Source organism: Caretta caretta, chromosome 2 (assembly GCF_965140235.1).
Source record: "Caretta caretta isolate rCarCar2 chromosome 2, rCarCar1.hap1, whole genome shotgun sequence".
In the NCBI taxonomy this organism is placed as follows: domain Eukaryota; kingdom Metazoa; phylum Chordata; order Testudines; family Cheloniidae; genus Caretta; species Caretta caretta.
In genome coordinates, this window is record NC_134207.1 from 178,190,655 (window position 1) to 178,210,757 (window position 20,103).

The window sequence follows — 20,103 nt, forward strand, 5'->3', positions numbered from 1 at the left end:
TCCTACCAAATTCATGGCTATGAAAAATACGTCACGGACCGTGAAATCTGGTCTCCCCCATAAAATCTGGTCTTTTGTGTGCTTTTACTCTAGACCAGTGTTTCCCAAACTTGGGACGCTGCTTGTTCAGGGAAAGCCCCTGGCGGGCCCAGCCGGTTTGTTTAGCTGCCGCTTCTGCAGGTTCGGCCGATCGCGGCTTCCACTGCCCGTGGTTTGCTGTGCCTGGCCAATGGGGGCTGTGGGAAGCGGCGGCCAGTATGTCCCTTGGCCCGCGCCTCTTCCTGCAGCCCCCATTGGCCGGGCACAGCGAACCATGGCCAGTGGGAGCCACGATAGGCCGAACCTGTGGACGCAGCCGGTAAACCGGCCTGGCCTGCCAGGGGCTTTCCCTGCACAAGTGGTGTCCCAAGTTTGGGAAACACTGCCCTATACTATACAGATTTCATGGGGAGACCAGCGTTTCTCAGATTGAGGGGCCTGTCCCAAAAGAGAGTTGAAGGGGGGTCACAAGGTTATTTTAGTATTGCCACCCTAACTTCTGCGCTGCCTTCAGATCTGAGCAGCTGGAGAGCGGCAGCTGTTAGCCAGGCCCCCAGCTCTGAAGGTGGCACCCTGCCAGCTGCAGTGCAGAAGTAAGGGTGGCAGTACCATACCCTGCCATCCTTACTTCTGCGCTGCTGCTCGCAGCAGTTCTGCCTTCAGAGCTGGGCTCCCGGCCAGCAGCTGCTGCTCTCCAGCTGCCCAGCTCTGAAGGCAGCACAGAAGTAAGAGTAGCAGTACCACAACTCACCCCTTACAATAATCTTGCAATCCCCCCACAACTCCTTTAGGGATCAGGACCCCTAAAATTACACCACCATGACATTTCAGATTTTAAGAGCTGAAATCATGAAATTTATTATTTTTACGATTTTTAAAATCTTATGACCGTGAAATGGACCAAAACAGATTGTGAATTTGGTAGGGCCCTAGATATTGCTAATGCTAACCTGGATGCCCACTTGAGAAGTTAATATTTTTATGTTAATGTGTGCAGGAAAAGGTGCATCCAACGGCAGCATCTGGATTTTTTTTTTCTTTCAAGCATTTAACTATTTTTTTTATTGAACTGATGTGAAATTACATGAGCTCTGATCATGTGAATAATGCATGAGTTTTTCGACAAACACGATACAAGCTTATTTTTCATGTCAAACAATTCTTTATTTTTTATGGTACAAATTAAAAGTGACAGATCTGAAGCTGTTAAGAAATACACAAAGTGCAGCTTTACTGACCATACAGATATTGCTCTAGATTAAGTACAGTTTTTGTCAGTTTTTTTTAAAATGTTAAGCAACCTGTGCAGATAAATCAGCTTTGGTTTCAAAGTCAGAGCAGTAAGGAGCTTTTAAATATCCAGTTTGGCTTCTTGGTCACAAGTCCATCAAATCAACTCCTTTTTAAATTATTCTTTTTTAAATAACACAATACAGTCCATTTCGTACTGCCATCTTTCCTGCTGCATGCTCCATGCATGGAAAAGCAGATCTCTTTGCAGTGCTTCATAAGTGACCCTGGTGACCATTCTGTAGATTATAGCACATAGGACAAAAAAAGAAATAGTAATATCACTTTTTTTTTTAACAATAAATAAACTAATGTGCCCCACATAATCTCAAGTTGGAAACAAGCAAACCACATGACAAAAAGCTCATTACAAAATGTTATCCAAACAGATTTTACAGTCAAACATTGACATGGAAATCGATTTCCTCTCTTATTTTATTTCTTATTTGAATGGTGGTCATTAACTGGGTACAAGTAGAGTGCTGAGGTAAAACACTGATGAACAGTTTTATTTCTGTATTTCTTTTTTTTTTAAATAGTAACAGTTTAGTATTGCGAGATTGTCAGCAACATTTAGCCATATCTATACAATGTGCATATACCTACATACATTGAGCTTTGGTCCAGCATTGAGAAGACGAGCAAAGGCATTTTACATATTTCTTTTTGGTTATAGCTTGAGTTCTTTGATACGCCTCTACTTGTTCCTTCCTAGCTCCTTTTTGCTTTCTTGTTCTCTCTTTCTCTCTTTTTGTTTTCTTTTTTTCAGTTATAACATAAAGAAACCGGAACGTTTTGAAAGCATTTGATTTTTTAAACTGTTCAAAATAGTTTTTAGTGGAAAACATAAAAAGACAAAAACAGAACAAAAATTTTACTTGTGGTTCATTAGTCAAATAATTATGTTTTTTTAAAAAAATCTCCTTTTAAACAAATTGTAAAACCGATATGCAATCATACATTGCTAGAGAGTCTCTTGTTTCATTTGTTGGTAGCAGCCTACCTTTTTGTCACATGGAAACTTAAAAGGTATTTGAATGTAATTGATATATGAAATTTGTTTACAAATGGAAATGTAGCCAGTAACAAACTAAAACAAAAAGATTTATGAGACGCGCATCATTTATCTCCTAAGAATCTGTTCAGGCACCATATATGCCTTATAGCAAAAATCTGTTCATTAAAAAAATTAATACAAGAAGCATTACAATACCTTATAAATAATTTACAAAACATAATACAAAATTAGAAAGCTGTAAAAAAAAAAAAATCACCGCATATGAATGGTTTTAAGACTGTGGGATGAGCTTCATTTTTTTGTTCCAAACTGGCGATTTGTATTTATTTTACATTTTCACTGTCCTAGTTATATCCTTCCAGTATGTACTTTTGAACAGACCAGACCTTATATAACTGCTTTATATTTTTAAACATTTAGCATCCTTTATGTGATGTTTGGTTAACTTTCCTTCTCAGGGAATTTTTCTTTGCAGAATTTAGAGCAGTTCCTGGGAGATATGAACTCTAGTTTTTTGATAGAGCAAGGATAACAATTTTGGTCCCAGGGCTGTTGATTTTGTATGTGTGTGTGGAGTTTCAGAGGTGGTGGAATGGGTGATCACATTGCTGGTATTAATGACTGGACAAGCTGTAGTCCAATTAGTTGCATACTGAAGAGATGGGTAGGATTTTATGAGCATCCACTTCCAAACACTGTCTATTCTTCATAGTTTCCAAGCTGGTCTCCTGATCATTATATAAATTCAGTTGCAGCCACAAATATACATACCACAACTTTACCTTAATTAGCTAACTAGCTATATAGGTGTGCTTGAGGAAGAGAAAAGAAGAAGAAAAAGAAGAAGCAGACCCAGAGGGGCAGATGTTGCTATGAAGTTATTTCGCTCATCACTTCGAATACACAGCTTGGATTAGGGATTTTTATTTTCTGTTTCCCCTTACAAAATTTACCTGCACTTATTAGTAGGATTTTATTTTTCACAGATATTTACATTTCAACAGCAGGGAAAGTGACTATTCTTTCCCCCCTCAGAAAAAAGAACAACAAAAAAATATCCTTATACACCCTGCTGAAGTTTAAAGCCTAAAAAGTATTCACTAGAATGAGTCCAACCTGGGACAGTGGATCCACATCACTCTTCTCCTTTGAGCAGCTCAGATCTGGATGCCATGCCACACATGGAAGGGGATCTCTGGAGACTTAAAATTCCATGGGCCCTGCAGAGATTTTCTCATACTACAGGGTGAATTCCATTAATAAAGCATAGAGAGTGAGATCCAAAGCCCATTGAAGTCAATGGGAGTCTTTCTATTGCTTTCAGTGGCTTTTGGATCAGGCCCTCCATTCTTGAAAAAAATAATTCTGCAGGTGTAATTTGAAGGTTCCAGAGTTCTGGGACTGATTCAGATCCCATTTAGACTCTCAAAAATCCAGACCAACTCTACTGAAGTCAGTGGAGTTAACTGGGATTTATACCAGCATAACTGAGAGCAGAATTTTACTCTACATCTGTACAATAGACTGAACCTAATTCCCAGATGTGAACTTTTGGAAAGTCCAGATCAGGATGTGGTCTTTACCTTTACAATAGCCCAACCCACAACCCTGGATCAGAATTTCAAGGAAGTTTGGATCCATATATGAGTTTTTCAGGTGAGGTTCACACCACACCCTTTTCCTTCTCTGAGCCTTGATATATTTTTTGATCCAATGACCACAGAGTTTTAGAAGATGCCAAGTCCATCAGGAAATGAAGCCACAGAGTGAGATAAGTTGCCTTTCAAAAAATTTTTTTTTCAGATGAAAAATGTGACAAGTGACCCCCCTCCCCCATTCCCAAAGGATATTTAATGCATTGTTCCCAAATCCTGATTGTTTAGGTTTTTTAGCCTGCCATGGCAGTATGCACCCACACAAACCCACACACATTCCAAGAGTAGCAGTTGATAGGGAAAACGTCGGTGCCAGGAGGAAAAAGGAGAGAAAAAAAAAAGAACGGCAGAAAAGATAAAAGTAGTAAAACAGTCCATAAGGGTGTAATGATCAAAATGTCCTCATTACTTCTTGACCTGTCCTTTTGTTTGTTTTCATCGGACTCTCACGAAACTTCTTTGGCTAGCAGACTTTGGAGAGAAATTGCTTCACACAGAACCGTAACATAGATGCAGTATCAAACCAAGTGTGCAGTTTATATTACAAAATTAGTTTTGGTAACCTCTCCAGGTTCATGGCCAAAGGACAGAGAAATCAGGAGCCATGCTGTTGACAATGAGCACAACGTTGAGCGTGTGTGCTACACTGATAGTTCCTCAGACATAATTCTAATCCTTCTTTGTCCTCTATTGCATTTCAACATAATCTATATAAAAGTGTTTAGGTTTCACTTTTCTTTTAAAAATCTTTAAACAGTATTGGGAAAAGAGGGAGGGGGCAGGAAATGTGTTAGACAAATCAAAATAGAAACCAATACTTTACACTTTCAGGGGAAAAATACTGAACTCCACAATTCACAATAAAAAGAAAGTCATTTTGGCACACAAACACTTGGAGATTGCAAAACTGTGCAGATAAAAAAAAGGTGTGTGTGTGTGTATGTGTGTTTGTGAGCACTATGGAATGGCTTTAACATCTGTTATATCCACCTGTAGGGGGTGTGACAAGGGTGGGAGAAATTAATCGTACTATTTTTTTTCCTCTTTGTAAAGTACAAATGTAAAAACTCATAACACAATTTTAAGCTTGTAAAAGAGTAGACTAACAATCTAGTTTGCAATGCCATGTTTCTGACTTTGGTTAATAGTTTTCATAGTGAATCAGCACTTGATACCTGAAAGGCTACAATCACTCCTCCAGGTGGCAGGCTTGTATTCTCTTTTAAACAGATAAAAGGTTTTTTTTTTTTTTTTTTCTTTTCCTTAAAACATATTCACATTTTCATAATTCACAGAAAAAAAGTAAGCAGTTATTTGGTTTGCTTTAAGTCCATTTAAAAAACTGGCTTTTTTGGGTAGGTGGGGGGAGCTAATTCTACAACACACACACAGACTAAGTGCTGTGTATTTTGTTTGTTTTTGTTTGGTGGTTTTTTTGTTTTGTTTTTTGTTTTTATATAGGAAAACCCACGGACATTTATAAACTATTCTGTCCATCTTGTAGTTTTCTCAGTCTTTTACTTACAAGGGTGATGAATGGGCATTTTCAGAGTCCAAATGGTTAATTTTTTGTTTGTGTGTTTCCTTTTTTTTTCTTTTTTTCTTTTTAGGAGTTTTCTTCGAGAGAGTCTGTTAAGGGCTCCATAGGGACTGCTGTCGCAGGCTCATGCTGTTTTAAACGTTTAATTGTGTTCTTCAGTGCTTGCCTCTTATTGCAGAACCAAACTCTAACTACTTCCCGGTCATAGTTCAGTTTCTCTGCAATCTCTGTCATTTCCTGCCCAGAGGGATGAGTGTTCTTCTCAAAGTGGGCATTCAAGATCTCAAGAGCTTGTGGCGTGAATGAGGTACGCCTCTTGCGCTTTTTGGATGGTTCGCTTCCGATAAACTCAGTCAGGTTCTGCATACCTGCTCGATGGCGGGCCTCAGCCTCAGCCATCCACCGCTCAAGCACCGGCTTTATCTTCTGGGCACTTTTAGGGGTGATGTCCAGCTTTTCAAACCTGGCAGGATACAAAAGGCCAGGGTTCAGTTTGGCTGTCAGACTGCTAGCTATAGTGTTCTCTTGGGCTTCCTGTGGTAGGAAAAAGTGGCTTCTCAGGATGGTGTGTCTGAGGGAAAATTGAGAAAGAAGAGTCTTACACTGATGCTCTGCCAGGGTGGGACTTCCTGCCTGCCTGACTAATTGACTGGCAGAGGTAATTTACAATGGATTACAACAGAAAGCCATCATATATCTAGGTATATACAGATAGATAGTTAAGCAAACACAAAACGAGCACTGTGACAAAATACCGAGAATTCAGTATGCTACATAATACAGGCTATAAAGTTCAGTTTTCGTAGTTCAAGATCGATTTTTCATGATCCTCAAATGCCTGAAGACTAAACCTAATTACAGGAAATGACATCAAAGGCAACTGATTCTTATTCACGATTAATTATCTTGTTTACCCTTCCATCCCATATTGTCCAAATGCCACAGCTTTAGTAATACAAAGCAACAGTGGCTGCTAGCCTCTGAATTTCAGATTTCTTTTCCCATTTTTTTAAAGCAATTTTCACTGTATGCAAGTTAACATCGTGTCCCTTCTCTGGGTAGGAAAAAAACCTCCCATAGCTACTGTAGTGTTCGGCTCAAGCAGCTGGACACATTGTAATTATCTTGAATGCCCGCACAATGTGCTAAAACAGACTCATGCCTTTCGGATGAAACCCAGCATAATAGTGCACTAATCTGCTGTGGCACCAAGCTGGGTTTATTATGGGATATCTGCAAACTGTGCTGGAATGATATCATTTCCTGTAAATGAGGTCTTCTATGTATCGTTCTGCCATCAAAAGTCCTTTGCTAGATTTCAGATCAAGTTTTACAAATATTGTGAAATATCTGAAGAAACACCACACAGAGCTTTCATTCTTTCAAAAACAACCGTAAGAACTAACTTCACTTTTCAAGTCTTCATTGTAAGTCCTTGCTGCTTTGATTTCTCATTTTGTCTAGCTTTACATTTAAAATTCTTTAACTTTTATCAAATTCTATAACATCACTCATTTGTATTTTCCCCATCCTCATTTCCACCCCGACCTTAGAATATTTAATGCTGTTGAAAAGCAACATTACTGCCTGGCATCCTCTTGCACTATCCAGTCCTCATGGTGTGCTCTTGGTAATTAGAAGATGCTTTAAAGAGGAGGCAGACCGAATCCATGCCTTTATGCCTCTTAACCCAGGGTCTGGAACTGGGATTCTGTAGCTACCGGTGCAGCATCAACTGCAGAGAATTCTGGATGCACCAAGTGGCAAGCTTAGAAAGCATCCCAGGAGCAAATATAATCTCTCACACACAAACAATTGAGGGGAATAACTAATGCGCCAGAAAATGTATAATTGGTGGTTACGTTCCTATGGCAGTACTGACTGCCAGGTTTTCCCCTCCTGTTGTCCAGTGATATTTTGATTGCATAATGTATTTTTATAACTGTGTCACAAGTTTGGAAAGCGCCAATATTGATATGGATTGCATTTTATTTTTGCATGAAGAATATGTTCGTAAAGTGGAATATTATATTGCATGCACTGCAAATGGCACCAAGATATTCCACTAGGGCGTGTGAGTTGGAAATTCAATTTGCTTATCCTTTTCCCATGATATTCATATAGTAGCTGCTTCTGTATCATTAAGGGAAAGAGAGAACTCAGTATTTCTGAGGAAGGGGTTACTGCTATTCATGAAGTGGCCTGCCTTTGTGCTTAACAAGAAGTGCACTGTCATTACAGATTATTGCATCCCAATGGGATGCCTCAAAAGGTAGAGGGGAAAAGGTAAAAATTATAACCTTGCAAGCATTTGGGACCAGATTCTGAACCTGTTACTCAGGCTCAGCATTGATTCACTCCTCCAATACTCCCACTGATCTCAATGGGGCTACTGAGGGGAGGGAGGTAAGTGTGTACTTAATGTCAGGCTCCCCACTTCTGGCCCTTAATTAGCTATCTCCTTCTAACTTAATCATAGCTGTGTTTTTCATTCTGATCACTTCGTGGGTAATCCTTTTTTCATTGTAATTCAAAGCATCCCAACCAGGTTAGTGGGATCTGCATGTTAAAGGCGGGGGAGAGGAGTGGAGGGGAGAAACAAGATGAAAATAAACCAAACATAAGCAAAGCAAACTGCAATTTATAAGCTTAAAGTATGGCATGTTAAAAAGCAATCTACAGCTACTACAAATTAGCAGTTGCTAAAAACACTTCCTGTTTTAGGTGTTCTTTACCAATTGACCATACAGAAGAAATAAAATTAACAAGCAGCAATCGCATTCATATCATTGGTGTTGCTTGTTAGTGTTGATGCTTCAGTACACGTTGTTTGGTATAACAATATACAAGTCTTGAAACAAATTTCCCAGCAGTAGTATCCTTGTATAGACTGAATAAAGGTTATTTTCTACAGGGAGGTATCTTATAAGAAAAAACAGTAGGGGAGACCATAGAAGTGAGAGGATCCTATGGAGCTTTTTGTATTTAACAACAATCAATGGGTTTTATGGAAAATCATTGAGCAAAATGTGAGCTGCAAGCTCACTACCCCATACTGATGTTATTTATAACCTTAGTCTTAAACTGCAGGAAAAGTACACTTCCGTTCTATAGGGAATACATTAAAAGTATAAAGAGCAGATAAAAAGACAGAGCATTTCATGGATCACCAAGAACAAAATCCACTTAAATGAGCTTAGAGTTGGTTTCTTGGCTTTCACTGATGGAGGAGGACTATAAGGCATTGCCCAAGAGGAAAAAGCTGTTACCTAAGTGTGTTTGTTACCTCATGCATAAACATGGGATTAGTGTAACATACATACACATATACATGGTGTTTGCTTCTGACTACTTCACTTTAACTCCATCAAGACTGCATCATTTTTTTTCTTAAGATTAGAGCGGATTCTTACTCATTTTCTGTACATTTTTTTTAACACTTGGGTAATAAAAAGATGAACGCTCGGAAGTTTGCAAGATATCATGTACTAAATTTTTTCTCCCTTCTGTGTTGCCTAGGTAAATCATCATTAACATGTGAAGTGCAAACCACAATAATACAGGCTTTAACTTAGCAGGGATGCAGCCATGAAATATCTGTTCAGTAACCCTATCTGTAGAAAATGGCACAGTATGAAGAGGGTCAGCTGGTGCTTATACAGCATCAGCAGGGTCTCCTGCTCCACTACTGAATTAAGTCTCAATGCCAGGAACGTATTTATTGTTTCATACCTTCCGTTAAAAAAGGAAAAGACAAAAGTTGCTTTAGAGGTACACAGTAAGCACAGCTTATCTGCCAGATACCGACATTATTTGCTAGTCTAAGTAAGTAATGAATTCTAAGGACACATGATTAAAACACTCGTATACTCCAGAATAATAAATACAATTAAGAACAAAGAGAGGAGAATATAGCTTATTATGTAACTTGTTACCTGCAGATGGCAGACTGGCTATAGGCTGGGCCTTCTGTGGCACTTAGAGCTTGGCCAACTTGAGTCTGGGTCAGACCAAGAGACAGGCGCCGGATTTTAAAAGCTTTGGCAAATTCTCGGATTTCCTCCAAATTCACCCCATCCACCTCGCCAGTGGCTGTTTGAGGATCTGTTGAAATATTTTTTAAATTGTGTAAATGCTTCATACTATGTTTGAGCCGTCCAGAATTACTATATTTTCTTGGGAAGTGTAAAGTGGATTTTTTCCCTCTAACAGAGACAGATTGGTACTGTCAGAAGTTACAAAACATTCTTAATTATTTTCTTCACTAAAATGCTACCAAGTTTGCAGACCGAGGTATTTACAGTTCATTTCAAGGCAGTAGGGAAGATTTTCAAAGGCACAAATGGCAGGTAGGTGCCTCCACTGTAAGAACTTAAGAACATAAGAACGGCCATACTGGGTCAGACCAAAGGTCCATCTAGCCCAGAACAGGTAATCATCAAGTGAGCCATCCCCTGTCTCCCATTCTCAGCTTCTGGCAAACAGAGGCTAAGGACACCGTCCCTGCCCATACTGGCTAATAGCCATTGATGGACCTATCCTCCATGAACTTATCTAGTTCTTTTTTGAACCCTGCTATACTCTTGGCCTTCGCAATAGGCTCTGGCAAGGAGTTCCATAGGTTGACTGTGCGTTGTGTGAAAAAATAATTCCTTTTGTTTTAAACCTGCTGCCTACTAATTTCATGTGGTGACCCCTAGTTCTTGTGTTATGAGAAGGAGTAAATCATAGAATCATAGAATATCAGGGTTGGAAGGGACCTCAGGAGGTCATCTAGTCCAACCCCCTGCTCAAAGCAGGACCAATCCCCAATTAAATCATCCCAGCCAGGGCTTTGTCAAGCCTGACCTTAAAAACTTCTAAGGAAGGAGATTCTACCACCTCCCTAGGTAACGCATTCCAGTGTTTCACCACCCTCCTAGTGAAAAAGTTTTTCCTAATATCCAACCTAAACCTCCCCCACTGCAACTTGATAACTAAATAACACTTCCTTATTACTTTCTCCACACCAGACATGATTTTATAGACCTCTATCATATCCCCCCTTAGGCGTCTCTTTTCCAAGCTGAAAAGTCCCTGTCCTATTAATTCCTTCTCATATGGAAACCGTTCCATACCCTTAAATATTTTTGTTGTCCTTTTCTGAACCTTTTCCAATTCCAATATCTCTTTTTGGAGATGGGGCGACCATCTGCACACAGTATTCAAGATGTGGGCATACCATGGATTTATATAGTGGCAATATGCTATTTTTTATCTTATTATCTATCCCTTTCTTAATGATTCCCAACATTCTGTTTCCTTTTTTGACTGCCGCTGCACAATGAGTGGATGTTTTCAGAGAACTATCCACAGTGACTCCAAGATCTCTTTCTTGAGTGGTAACAGCTAATTTAGACCCCATCATTTTATATGTATAGTTGGGATTATATTTTCCAGTGTGCATTACTTTCCATTTATCAACACTGAATTTCATCTTCATTTTTTTGTCCAGTCACCTAGTTTTGTGAGATCCTTTGTAGCTCTTCACAGTCTGCTTGGGACTTAACTATCTTGAGTAGTTTTGTATCATCTGCAAATTTTGCCACCTCACTGTTTACCCCTTTTCCCAGATCATTTATGACTATGTTGAATAGGGCTGGTTCCAGTACAGACCCCTCGGGGACACTACTGTTTACCGTTTTCCATTCTGAAAACTGACCATTTATTCCTACTCTTTGTTTCCTATCTTTTAACCAGTTACCAATCCATGATAGGACCTTCCCTCTTATCCCATGACAGATTACTTTGCTTAAGAGCCTTTAGTGAGGGACCTTGTCAAAGAATTTCTGAAAATCTAAGTACACTATATCCACTAGATCCCCCTTGTCTATACGCTTATTGACCCCATCAAAGAATTCTAAGATTGGTGAGGCATGATTTCCCTTTATAAAAACCATGTTGACTCTTCCCCAATAAATTACATACATACGTCTGACAATTTTGTTCTTAGAAAAGTTTCTACAACTTTGCCCAGTACTGAAATCAGGCTTACCGGCCTGTAATTGCCAGGATCACCTCGGGAGCTCTTTTAAAAAATTGGCGTCACATTAGCCATCCTCCAGTCATTTAGTACAGAGGCTGATTTAAATGATAGGGTACAGACTACAGTTAGTAGTTTCACATTTGAGTTCCTTCAGAACTCTTTGGTGAATACCATCTGGTCCTGGTGACTTATTACTGTTTATTTTATCAATTTGTTCCCAAACCTCCTCTAACGACATCTCAATCTGTGACAGTTCCTCAGATTTGTCACCTACAAAGAATGGCTCAGGTTTGGGAATCTCCCTCACATCCTCAGCCATGATGCAAAGAATTGATTTAGTTCCTCCGCAATAGGCTTATCATCCTTGAGTGCTCCTTTAGCATCTCGATCGTCCAGTGGTTCTGATGTACTTAAAATTTTTTGCTACTACTTTTTGAATCAATGGGATTTAGATGCTTCATTACCATTCCTGCCTTTGAAAATCTCCTCCAGTTTCAACAAATAACGCTCACAATCTTCTCTGATTATCTTTGGCTGATTATCTTTGGAGCTTAAAATGTGCACAACTGATGAAAATGGGCTGAGTCTTTAAATTTGAAATTAAGACTTTTCTGCTTTAGCTGGAACAAATGCAAACAAACCAACCAAAGGAAAACAAAAAAAAAACACTCAAGCCCATCCCATCCAAATATTTCTGTTTGAAACATCTTAATTTTGTAACCAGTGCTTCAAACATGTCTTTGTGGGAAACATCCTTTCAGGGTTTACATTCTGCACCCATCACGTTGCCAACCAAGCAGCAGAGTATTTGCAACTTCAGCAATCGTGCTTTAGATGGTAGTGCTGCACAATATTTTACTTTTACATTAGACCCAGAAGATAATGCTTATGAAGCTGTGAGAATAAATTTGTCCTTTTTCTCCATAGCGGTTTACTGACACAGAAACCTTTGTCCCTGAAAGGGCACATAATAAAGGATGTCTACCATAGGAAGGCTCCTTTGGTGCTGGATAACTCGGTCAATTTAGGACTTATCAAGGGAAATGACACAACAGCTGGAGAATGAAACTTTCCCCCCCCAAGCTACTGATCCCTGGCTAAATGAAAGCATTCACCAAGCCGGAGACAGCATGGGACTAGGATGGTGGAAGATTTCAAAGTCTTGTTCAATCCTGCGTGTAGTGAAGGCATTCTCCCTGCGAGACATCTCTATTGTTCTTCACCTCATTCCTGAGACTTCTTAGGTGAAAAGTTTTCAGCACAATAACCCATCAATTTCTGTAAATGCAAGGACTGTGCTAGACTACATTACTGTGCTGAACACCACATTATAGTGGCTCCTGCTAGTACTGCTACAGTTAAGGACTTGTCAGTAACAAAGCTTTCATTTTCAGGGGTTTATAATTTGATGTAAAAATTCCCTTAGGATTGAAATGTCATCTAAAAAGTCTCTTAGATGAATGAGAGCAAAAGAGAGAGATTTTTAGCATATCAATTTAGCCTATGATGATTAGAAACCCTAAATAATTTTTATCAGAAACAATGCTATTTTTCTCTTCCACAGTTTCAAAATAGCTTGGATTTTAAATGAAATTGCAGAGGGTTATATCCCATACTGTGGGCTATTGTATGCATGTCTGTGTGCGCGTGTGTGTGTAGTGTTGAGCACTCAACCATGCAACTCCTGTTGAAGTCAGTGGAGACTGCATGTGCTCAGATAAATTAGGACTTATATGTAATCTATAATAGAAAGGAAAGAAAGGAGGGAATATATACACACACTATACCTTTGTGTGTGTGCATAATATATATGTATAAATTGTATGTTTTTATATATAGTTAGTGTGTGTAAATATAACTAAGATCATTCGGGTTTACAAAGTTTGATTGTTCACAGAAAGTAACTGTTACCCCATAAATGTTTGAAATATTCCTACTTTATGTACATATATGACTTACACACCACATTGGTTATTAATGGGGAAATTTTCAAAGACACAAATGGGAGTTGGGAGCCTAAGTGCCTTTTATGCCTTTCTAAATCTTTTCAGAAATGTATATAACCCCACTGACACAATACATTGTAAAGAGTCCCCTGAATAATCCAAAGGATACAAGGCATTAAGATGATGGCCTCCCCCATTTCTTTCCTTTCTTTGCTTTAGGATGCCCTAGGATGCTAGGGACAGACCAATGGACAAATCAGCCATTTCCAAAGTACTTTTAAATGTAGTTCTGAAAGCAGCAAACTCAGTATTAAGGGTATTTATAGCTATTGCTGGGAGTCGGTGGAAAGATTGAAGCCTGTTGGGAGGGAAAGGATAAAGGAGTAAGAAGCTAAGGCTTGTTTGTTTGTACATGATTATGGATGCTTTGCGTTGAGTTTTATTTCAACTGGACTCTTTTGTTATGGCAGGGTTGCCATAGTGGACTCCTCCTGTAGGTCATTTCCTGAACTGGGATCTTGGACTAGGGAAGAATTAGCCTGAACTCCTCCTTGGGCATGGAGATCAAAACCTATCATGCAAAACATGAACAGAGGAGGAAAATATCTGACACGCATGGTAGAGAATAGCTGGTATCTGTATTAGTGGAATGGCATGTTACTCTCATGTGATGTCTTTAGAATAGGGATTGTATTAGTAGACAGGGGTAGTACTGGAATACTTTCTTCCACCCCTGAACTTTGCAGAAAGTAGCTTTTGGATCAGATTTGATCAGATTTCTATTTAGAGTCTGATTCAAAGCCCACTGAAGTCTATGGCAAGACTCCTCTGACTTCAGTCAGACCCTTACTGCTCATATATGCAGAAAATTAGTTTTTGTATGATTCCTTTGACACAATCATCTATAATGGCTCAGGCCCATCTCACACTATTGCCAGGTTAGATTTTTCTTGCCATCTTTCTTGCTAAGTCTGTAATTTCCCTCCTGTTTTAATGCAAATTTCTCATTCTACATTGTAAAGAAGGTGGTTGATTTTTAAATCCAGCTGATAGCGTGGAGTAGATAGTATAATGCCAATGAGGAAAAAGGGGTATATGCCTGTCTTATGGAGTTGTCATGGTCAATAGTATCAGTGTTTAGATTAAAGCTCTACCATGGCTGCAGAGCTACCAGCTTCTGCTGAGAGGAGAAGGAGCCATTTGGGACCTCTACCGGGAGAGATGCATACTGGGAACCCCTCCACTTGAGGAGACAGAGAAGATACCACATGGAATTTCCTCTCTGGTGCTGGGGGCATTAATGGAGGAGGAGGCAAGAGAATCTGGTGTGAAACCAGGGGATTCAAAAACTCCTACAGATTCTTTCCTGTTCTCCTGCCTTGGAGAGCTTTCCTCCTTCTTCAGGGATGTCTCCTTCCAGTGTCAGCTCTGCAGGGATTAAGTAAGGCCTGGTATGCTTTTTCTCCTGCAGAATGAAAATCTGTTCCTATCTGTGTAGTAATGGACAAAAAACAGTGCAGAGGAAATAACACACCCCGAGGGAAGGTAGAACTCCTGGTGTGAGGAACACCAGCAAGAGGGAAGATGTGGGTGAGGACTTCCTCACTGTGGAAGACAGAATAGAGGGTAGCTGGTCAGGTAAGGACAACAGAAAGTAAATAGAGTAGGGAGAGGCAGGACAAGACAGTGCAGTTGGGAAACATGTGGGCTCACAGGAGAGGGGAAAAGGAAGAGAGAAATAGCTTTGTTGTAGTTTGTTTATTTGTGGGAAGTGCTCAGATACTATGGTGATGGGTGACCTGGATAGACAAAAAGAGAATGGGATTCAGGGAAAGATGGGTCCCATAGCGAGAGGAAGAGAGATATAGTATTCATAGCAATGTGTGGTGAGAAAGATCAAGAAATGCGGGGGAAGAAGAATTAGAGGTTAGGGAACTGGATGGGGAAGTAGGAGAAAAATGACCCTTAACATTTTTTCTTTGGGGGTATGTGAATAAGAAAGAAAGAAAGAAAGAAAACAAGTGGGGAGGAGTGAATTATCTGAGAGAAGAGTACACACACAGGATAAGAGAATAAGGGTAAGTACAGCATACCAGGAAAAGGAAAAAAAACAGAGTGAATCTTGCAGTCCTTGCTCAGGTCAAACTCTTATTTAAATTGATCATAGAATATCAGGGTTGGAAGGGACCTCAGGAGGTCATCTAGTCCAACCCCCTGCTCAAAGCAGGACCAATCCCCAATTTTTGCCCCAGATCCCTAAATGAGCCCCCTCAAGGATTGAGCTCACAACCCTGGGTTTAGCAGGCCAGTGCACAAACCACTGAGCTATCACTCTCCCCCCATGAACAGCTTGTCTGAATGAGGACTAACAACTGCAAGATCTGACCTTAAAAGCTAAAATTAAAATAAAAACCTTTAAAGGAAAAAGACAGTGGGAGAGAGAGAGAGGAAAAGAAAAAGGAAACACAAAAGGAAACATAAAAAGGTATCACAGAACATCATCGGAGATAATCTATAATAGAAAGGAAAGAAAGGAGGGGATTAGAGAAAATATACAGAAATTTAAAAAAGGCTGAAAGATTTTAGAAAACATATTGGGGGAAAACGGATGTAAAATCACAAAGAAAATATATACATAGAGTGAAAAACAAACAGAAACAGACAACATGGAAAATGTATTTCACTGGAAGCTATGAAGGGCCAGATTCTGTTACCCTTACTCATGCTGAGTAGCACCTTAGTCCGTGGATTTCAGTAGGGCTACCTGTAAAGTAAGTTATGACTCAATGTGAGTAAGGATGGCAGAATCTTGCCCTAAGTAATTCATTAGATTACCACACAGATGTCACCCCTAAGTAACTTACCTCTTTTAAATAGACATGGGCACATGAATATTTGCAATGTTACTATTCTCACTAATTATACCTGAAATAAATACTGCAAATCCCTACTGAGGTAAAATTATGTAGGGCTGAATTGTAGCTCAAGACTAGACAGAGCTTTTAGAAAGTGGGTACATTACTGTCTCAGGAGCAGGACAGGGATCAAATTGTTGTTTAAAGGGCCACAATTCCTCCCTTGCTCCCCACATGAGGTACTGATTTACTGCTTGCCTGTTGGAGCAGTAAGGGACTGATCCTACTGAAGTCAATGTGAGGCTTTCAATTGACTTCAGTGGGCATTGGATCCGGTCCTAAATTATTACCCTTGGTGTACTATCTCAGCCATGCTGGCCAATGTATGGGTAGGGATGGAGCCAAGGCTTTGTTCATTCCTTGCCCACTCTTCTTCCATTTGCCCAAAATGGAGAGTAATTGGGCATACAGTGCCTCTGACCACTTATGGCTGGAATTCAAGGTCAAGGCAGCTCACACAGGTGAGTAAAGGGAAGCCTTACTGTCCGGTTACTCCCCTTTCCACACACAAATTAGTTCACACTCTCGGTCAACACACAAATTAGTCTTTAGCTATGTAAGGCAACTTTTTAAGGCATCACATATTTTGTACATCTTTTCATATTTTCCTGATCTTGACCCATTGAAGCTGTTGGGAGAAAATAAACCTCACTTTAAGCAATATCCAGAAACCAGCAGGCAGCCAGTGCATACCTTTGAGCACTGGTGTCATATGTTCCTGGAAAGATACACTACTTAAAAAGCAGGCTGATATATTCTGCACCAGCTTCAGTTTCTAGGTTGGCTAAAGGAACGAAGCACTTGCCATCCTGGATCAGATCCAAGATCCATCTAGTCAAGCATACTGTTCGATAGTGGCCAGAAACAGATGCTTCAAAGGAAGATGCATAAACCCCACAGTAGACAGATGTTGGGTAGTCCTCTCCTCATGTAGGTATCATTCTGATCACAGATAGTTAGAGACTGGCACAACATGAAATACCTTTTAGTTTTAAGAATGAGGATAGGTTGCCACTTTGTCCACGATTAGGGTAATCAATCAAGGGCTACTACAGTTTTTAGGACCATTTTTAGTGCTGGTTTGGATTTCTTAGGCCCCTTGAATCACAGCACTGAGCAATTCTTATTGGCAAAGATTACTCCAGTTAGCAATATACAGTCCATTATATGAATAAGAAGGAAAGGTAGATAAGGAAGATAAGCAAGAATGGAAACAAACAGATAGGAGAAAGAGAGAGCCAGGGCGCAATACTTACTGCTGACTAACTGGCCAACACTCAAAGCTGAAGAGGAGGAGGATGAGGAGGAAGAAGAGGAAGCCTGACGCACTGGGCTTTGAGACATAGATGCTTGACTGTGAGCCAAATGCAGAAGGTTGGACTGTGAGGCTGCTTGTCCCACTTGCGTCTGGGAGGGCTGATGGAGCTATATGTTAAAATGTAAGAATAAAAATTTATAAATGTACTAGTAATCAGAGACTTTCCCAAAGAAACTGTTGACTCTGAAGGCGCATATAATAACATGTGCAAAGTTAGATGACAAAGGGTTTACTGGGGCAGCTTGAGCTGCTTCAAACAACCACCCTTCCAATTTTGTTTAATATAATCAGATAATTTCTCTACTACTAAAAACTTCACAGGTTCTTTATATTTTTTTTATTGGAATGAGTATCAGAGAGATTCCTGCTACATCCAGCAAGACTCTGATTTTATCAGTATAAGCCCTCACCCTACAACCTGATCCATGAAGACAAGCCCTAATTCCCTATTTAATGTAGTCAATGTAGTTTCATGAAGGTGGAAGGGTCCTTTCAGAGTGGGACCATGGGACTATAAATAAAGGAATAGTCCATTTCGTGACACTAGCCAATGATTCAAAATTATTTGTAATGCCTTATTATTACTTAGTCCACAAACCTGTTCTTTCTTGGTAGCACCCTGTGACACTGCTGAAATCCATTCACGTACCATCAGGATTGGCATTTCTCTCTCTATTTTCCAATAGCTAAGATGTTCCTCAAATATGGCTAGATGCAATTCATATACCATGATACATTATGGATCTGACTCTGATCTTCCACCAACTTTACAATGGTATAACCCTGTTAACTTTAGTGGAGATACTTCTGATTTACACTGGAGGAAGCAAGAGGAGGATCAGACCCTTTCTCCTCATAAATGGACTCTTATGCAGGCCTGAAAAGCTAAAGACCATTGTCCAGGTATGCCGGAAGGAGGACAGGAGACACTGGATGTCATTCAATTAGGCTGCAACTTTATTCCTAAATGTCCAGGAGTACACAGCAGATAAAATTGTACAGTGCAGATAATTCCATAAACATTTACACGTGCCCAAGAGGGGAGGGCTGCTGTCTGTCTTCCCCCTTTACCCATCCTGGTTCCTACCCAGTTCACTGCTGGGACCTAATCCCCTCCTCAAATGAAGGTTAAGGGAGGTTATAAAGGAACAGGAGGGATGACTCCCGGACATACTGGTCATAAGAGCCCCAAGCCCCACTTCTTTCCACTCCTGTAAAGAATACCTTCTTTACCAATCCATTTTATCTGATCACCGTATCCCTTCCCTATGGAGTACCTGCACTAGACATCCACCCCAAGCTTACACAGTGAGCTGCAACATCATAATCTAACTCCCATTTCTTTTTTGCCCGAACTAAACCCCCACCCTGCTGTGGGGAAGGCGAATGCTCCCCCCATGTCGCTTTGCCTACCTGGGGCTGAGGGAAAAATTCCTTCCCATCCCTCTGAGAAAGGTGTGACTGGCATAATGCCCAAGTGGATCATGACAAAACCTGGTATTTAACTACCTCCACAGACAGGAGGGTGTATACTGCTCTGCCTGGTCCGGATAAAAGAGGTCTTTTTCTGTACCAGCGTAGACATATACAGTCCCCGCTTTTCTTCTGGTCACCAGGGGCAGGGATGGGTGAGCTTCCCCACGCTGACCTAGTATGGAAATGCCACTGCAAATCACTCCCTATCCCTTAAAGGGGAACACACCTTTTCCAACAAGCCAGACAGCACCACCACCGCTTAATGTTCAGTGAGGTCAGTCTGTCTCACTCATTTTACACAAAACTCCCTCAAATTCAAGGGGAGATCTTTACCAGGTATGAAGGTGGGATATATTATCCTATAATATAAAACAGCCTTACTATATCTTAATATTATAGATTTATTATAACCTGGCACAGCCTTATTAGACTACAGTAAAATATCATAATATATCATCTTAAGATAACAAGTCCTTATTATCACTTTATAACGTATTGATTCTTTCTGTAGGCCTAAAAGATTACAAAAATGAACAAAAAGGACTCATAAGTCATGCTAATTGTTAGCCCTGTGAGTCCTCACAGTGAGGAAATAAAGAACCACTTGGTGTTGTTGAGGAGGAATGAGTTACATTTGAATTTTTAAGGTGCATAAAGAAAATTATTGTTCGATTTTACTGAACAAGTAGCTTCACGTAAGAGGTCTGTTTAGCATCTTTAGTGGCACCCAAAATTAGGAGTACATTCCACATACACACAAAAAGACTGACGATAAACAGAGACACAATTAAAGTACCCAGAACAACTGATACCTGTTAGATGTATTTGTTCTAATTCAAGGTGGCTTACCACCTCCTTTGGAACACATATTTGCATCTTTT

At 40.0% G+C, this 20,103-nt stretch overlaps 1 protein-coding gene across 2 annotated transcripts in view; it reads right to left on the reverse strand.

Annotated features, from left to right (window-relative positions):
- Positions 1-1,441: 1,441 nt before the first annotated feature.
- POU6F2 (POU class 6 homeobox 2) overlaps positions 1,442-20,103 on the reverse strand; it is a 377,784-nt gene continuing 359,122 nt past the window's right edge. For both annotated transcript variants that reach the window (XM_075125609.1, XM_048839160.2), the window contains exons 8-10: positions 17,685-17,853; positions 9,478-9,646; positions 1,442-6,113 (exon numbers count right to left, since the gene is read on the reverse strand). In XM_075125609.1, the coding sequence (XP_074981710.1) occupies positions 5,609-6,113; positions 9,478-9,646; positions 17,685-17,853 (843 nt within the window). In that variant the 3' untranslated portion in view covers positions 1,442-5,608. The remainder of the gene's footprint in view (positions 6,114-9,477; positions 9,647-17,684; positions 17,854-20,103) is intronic.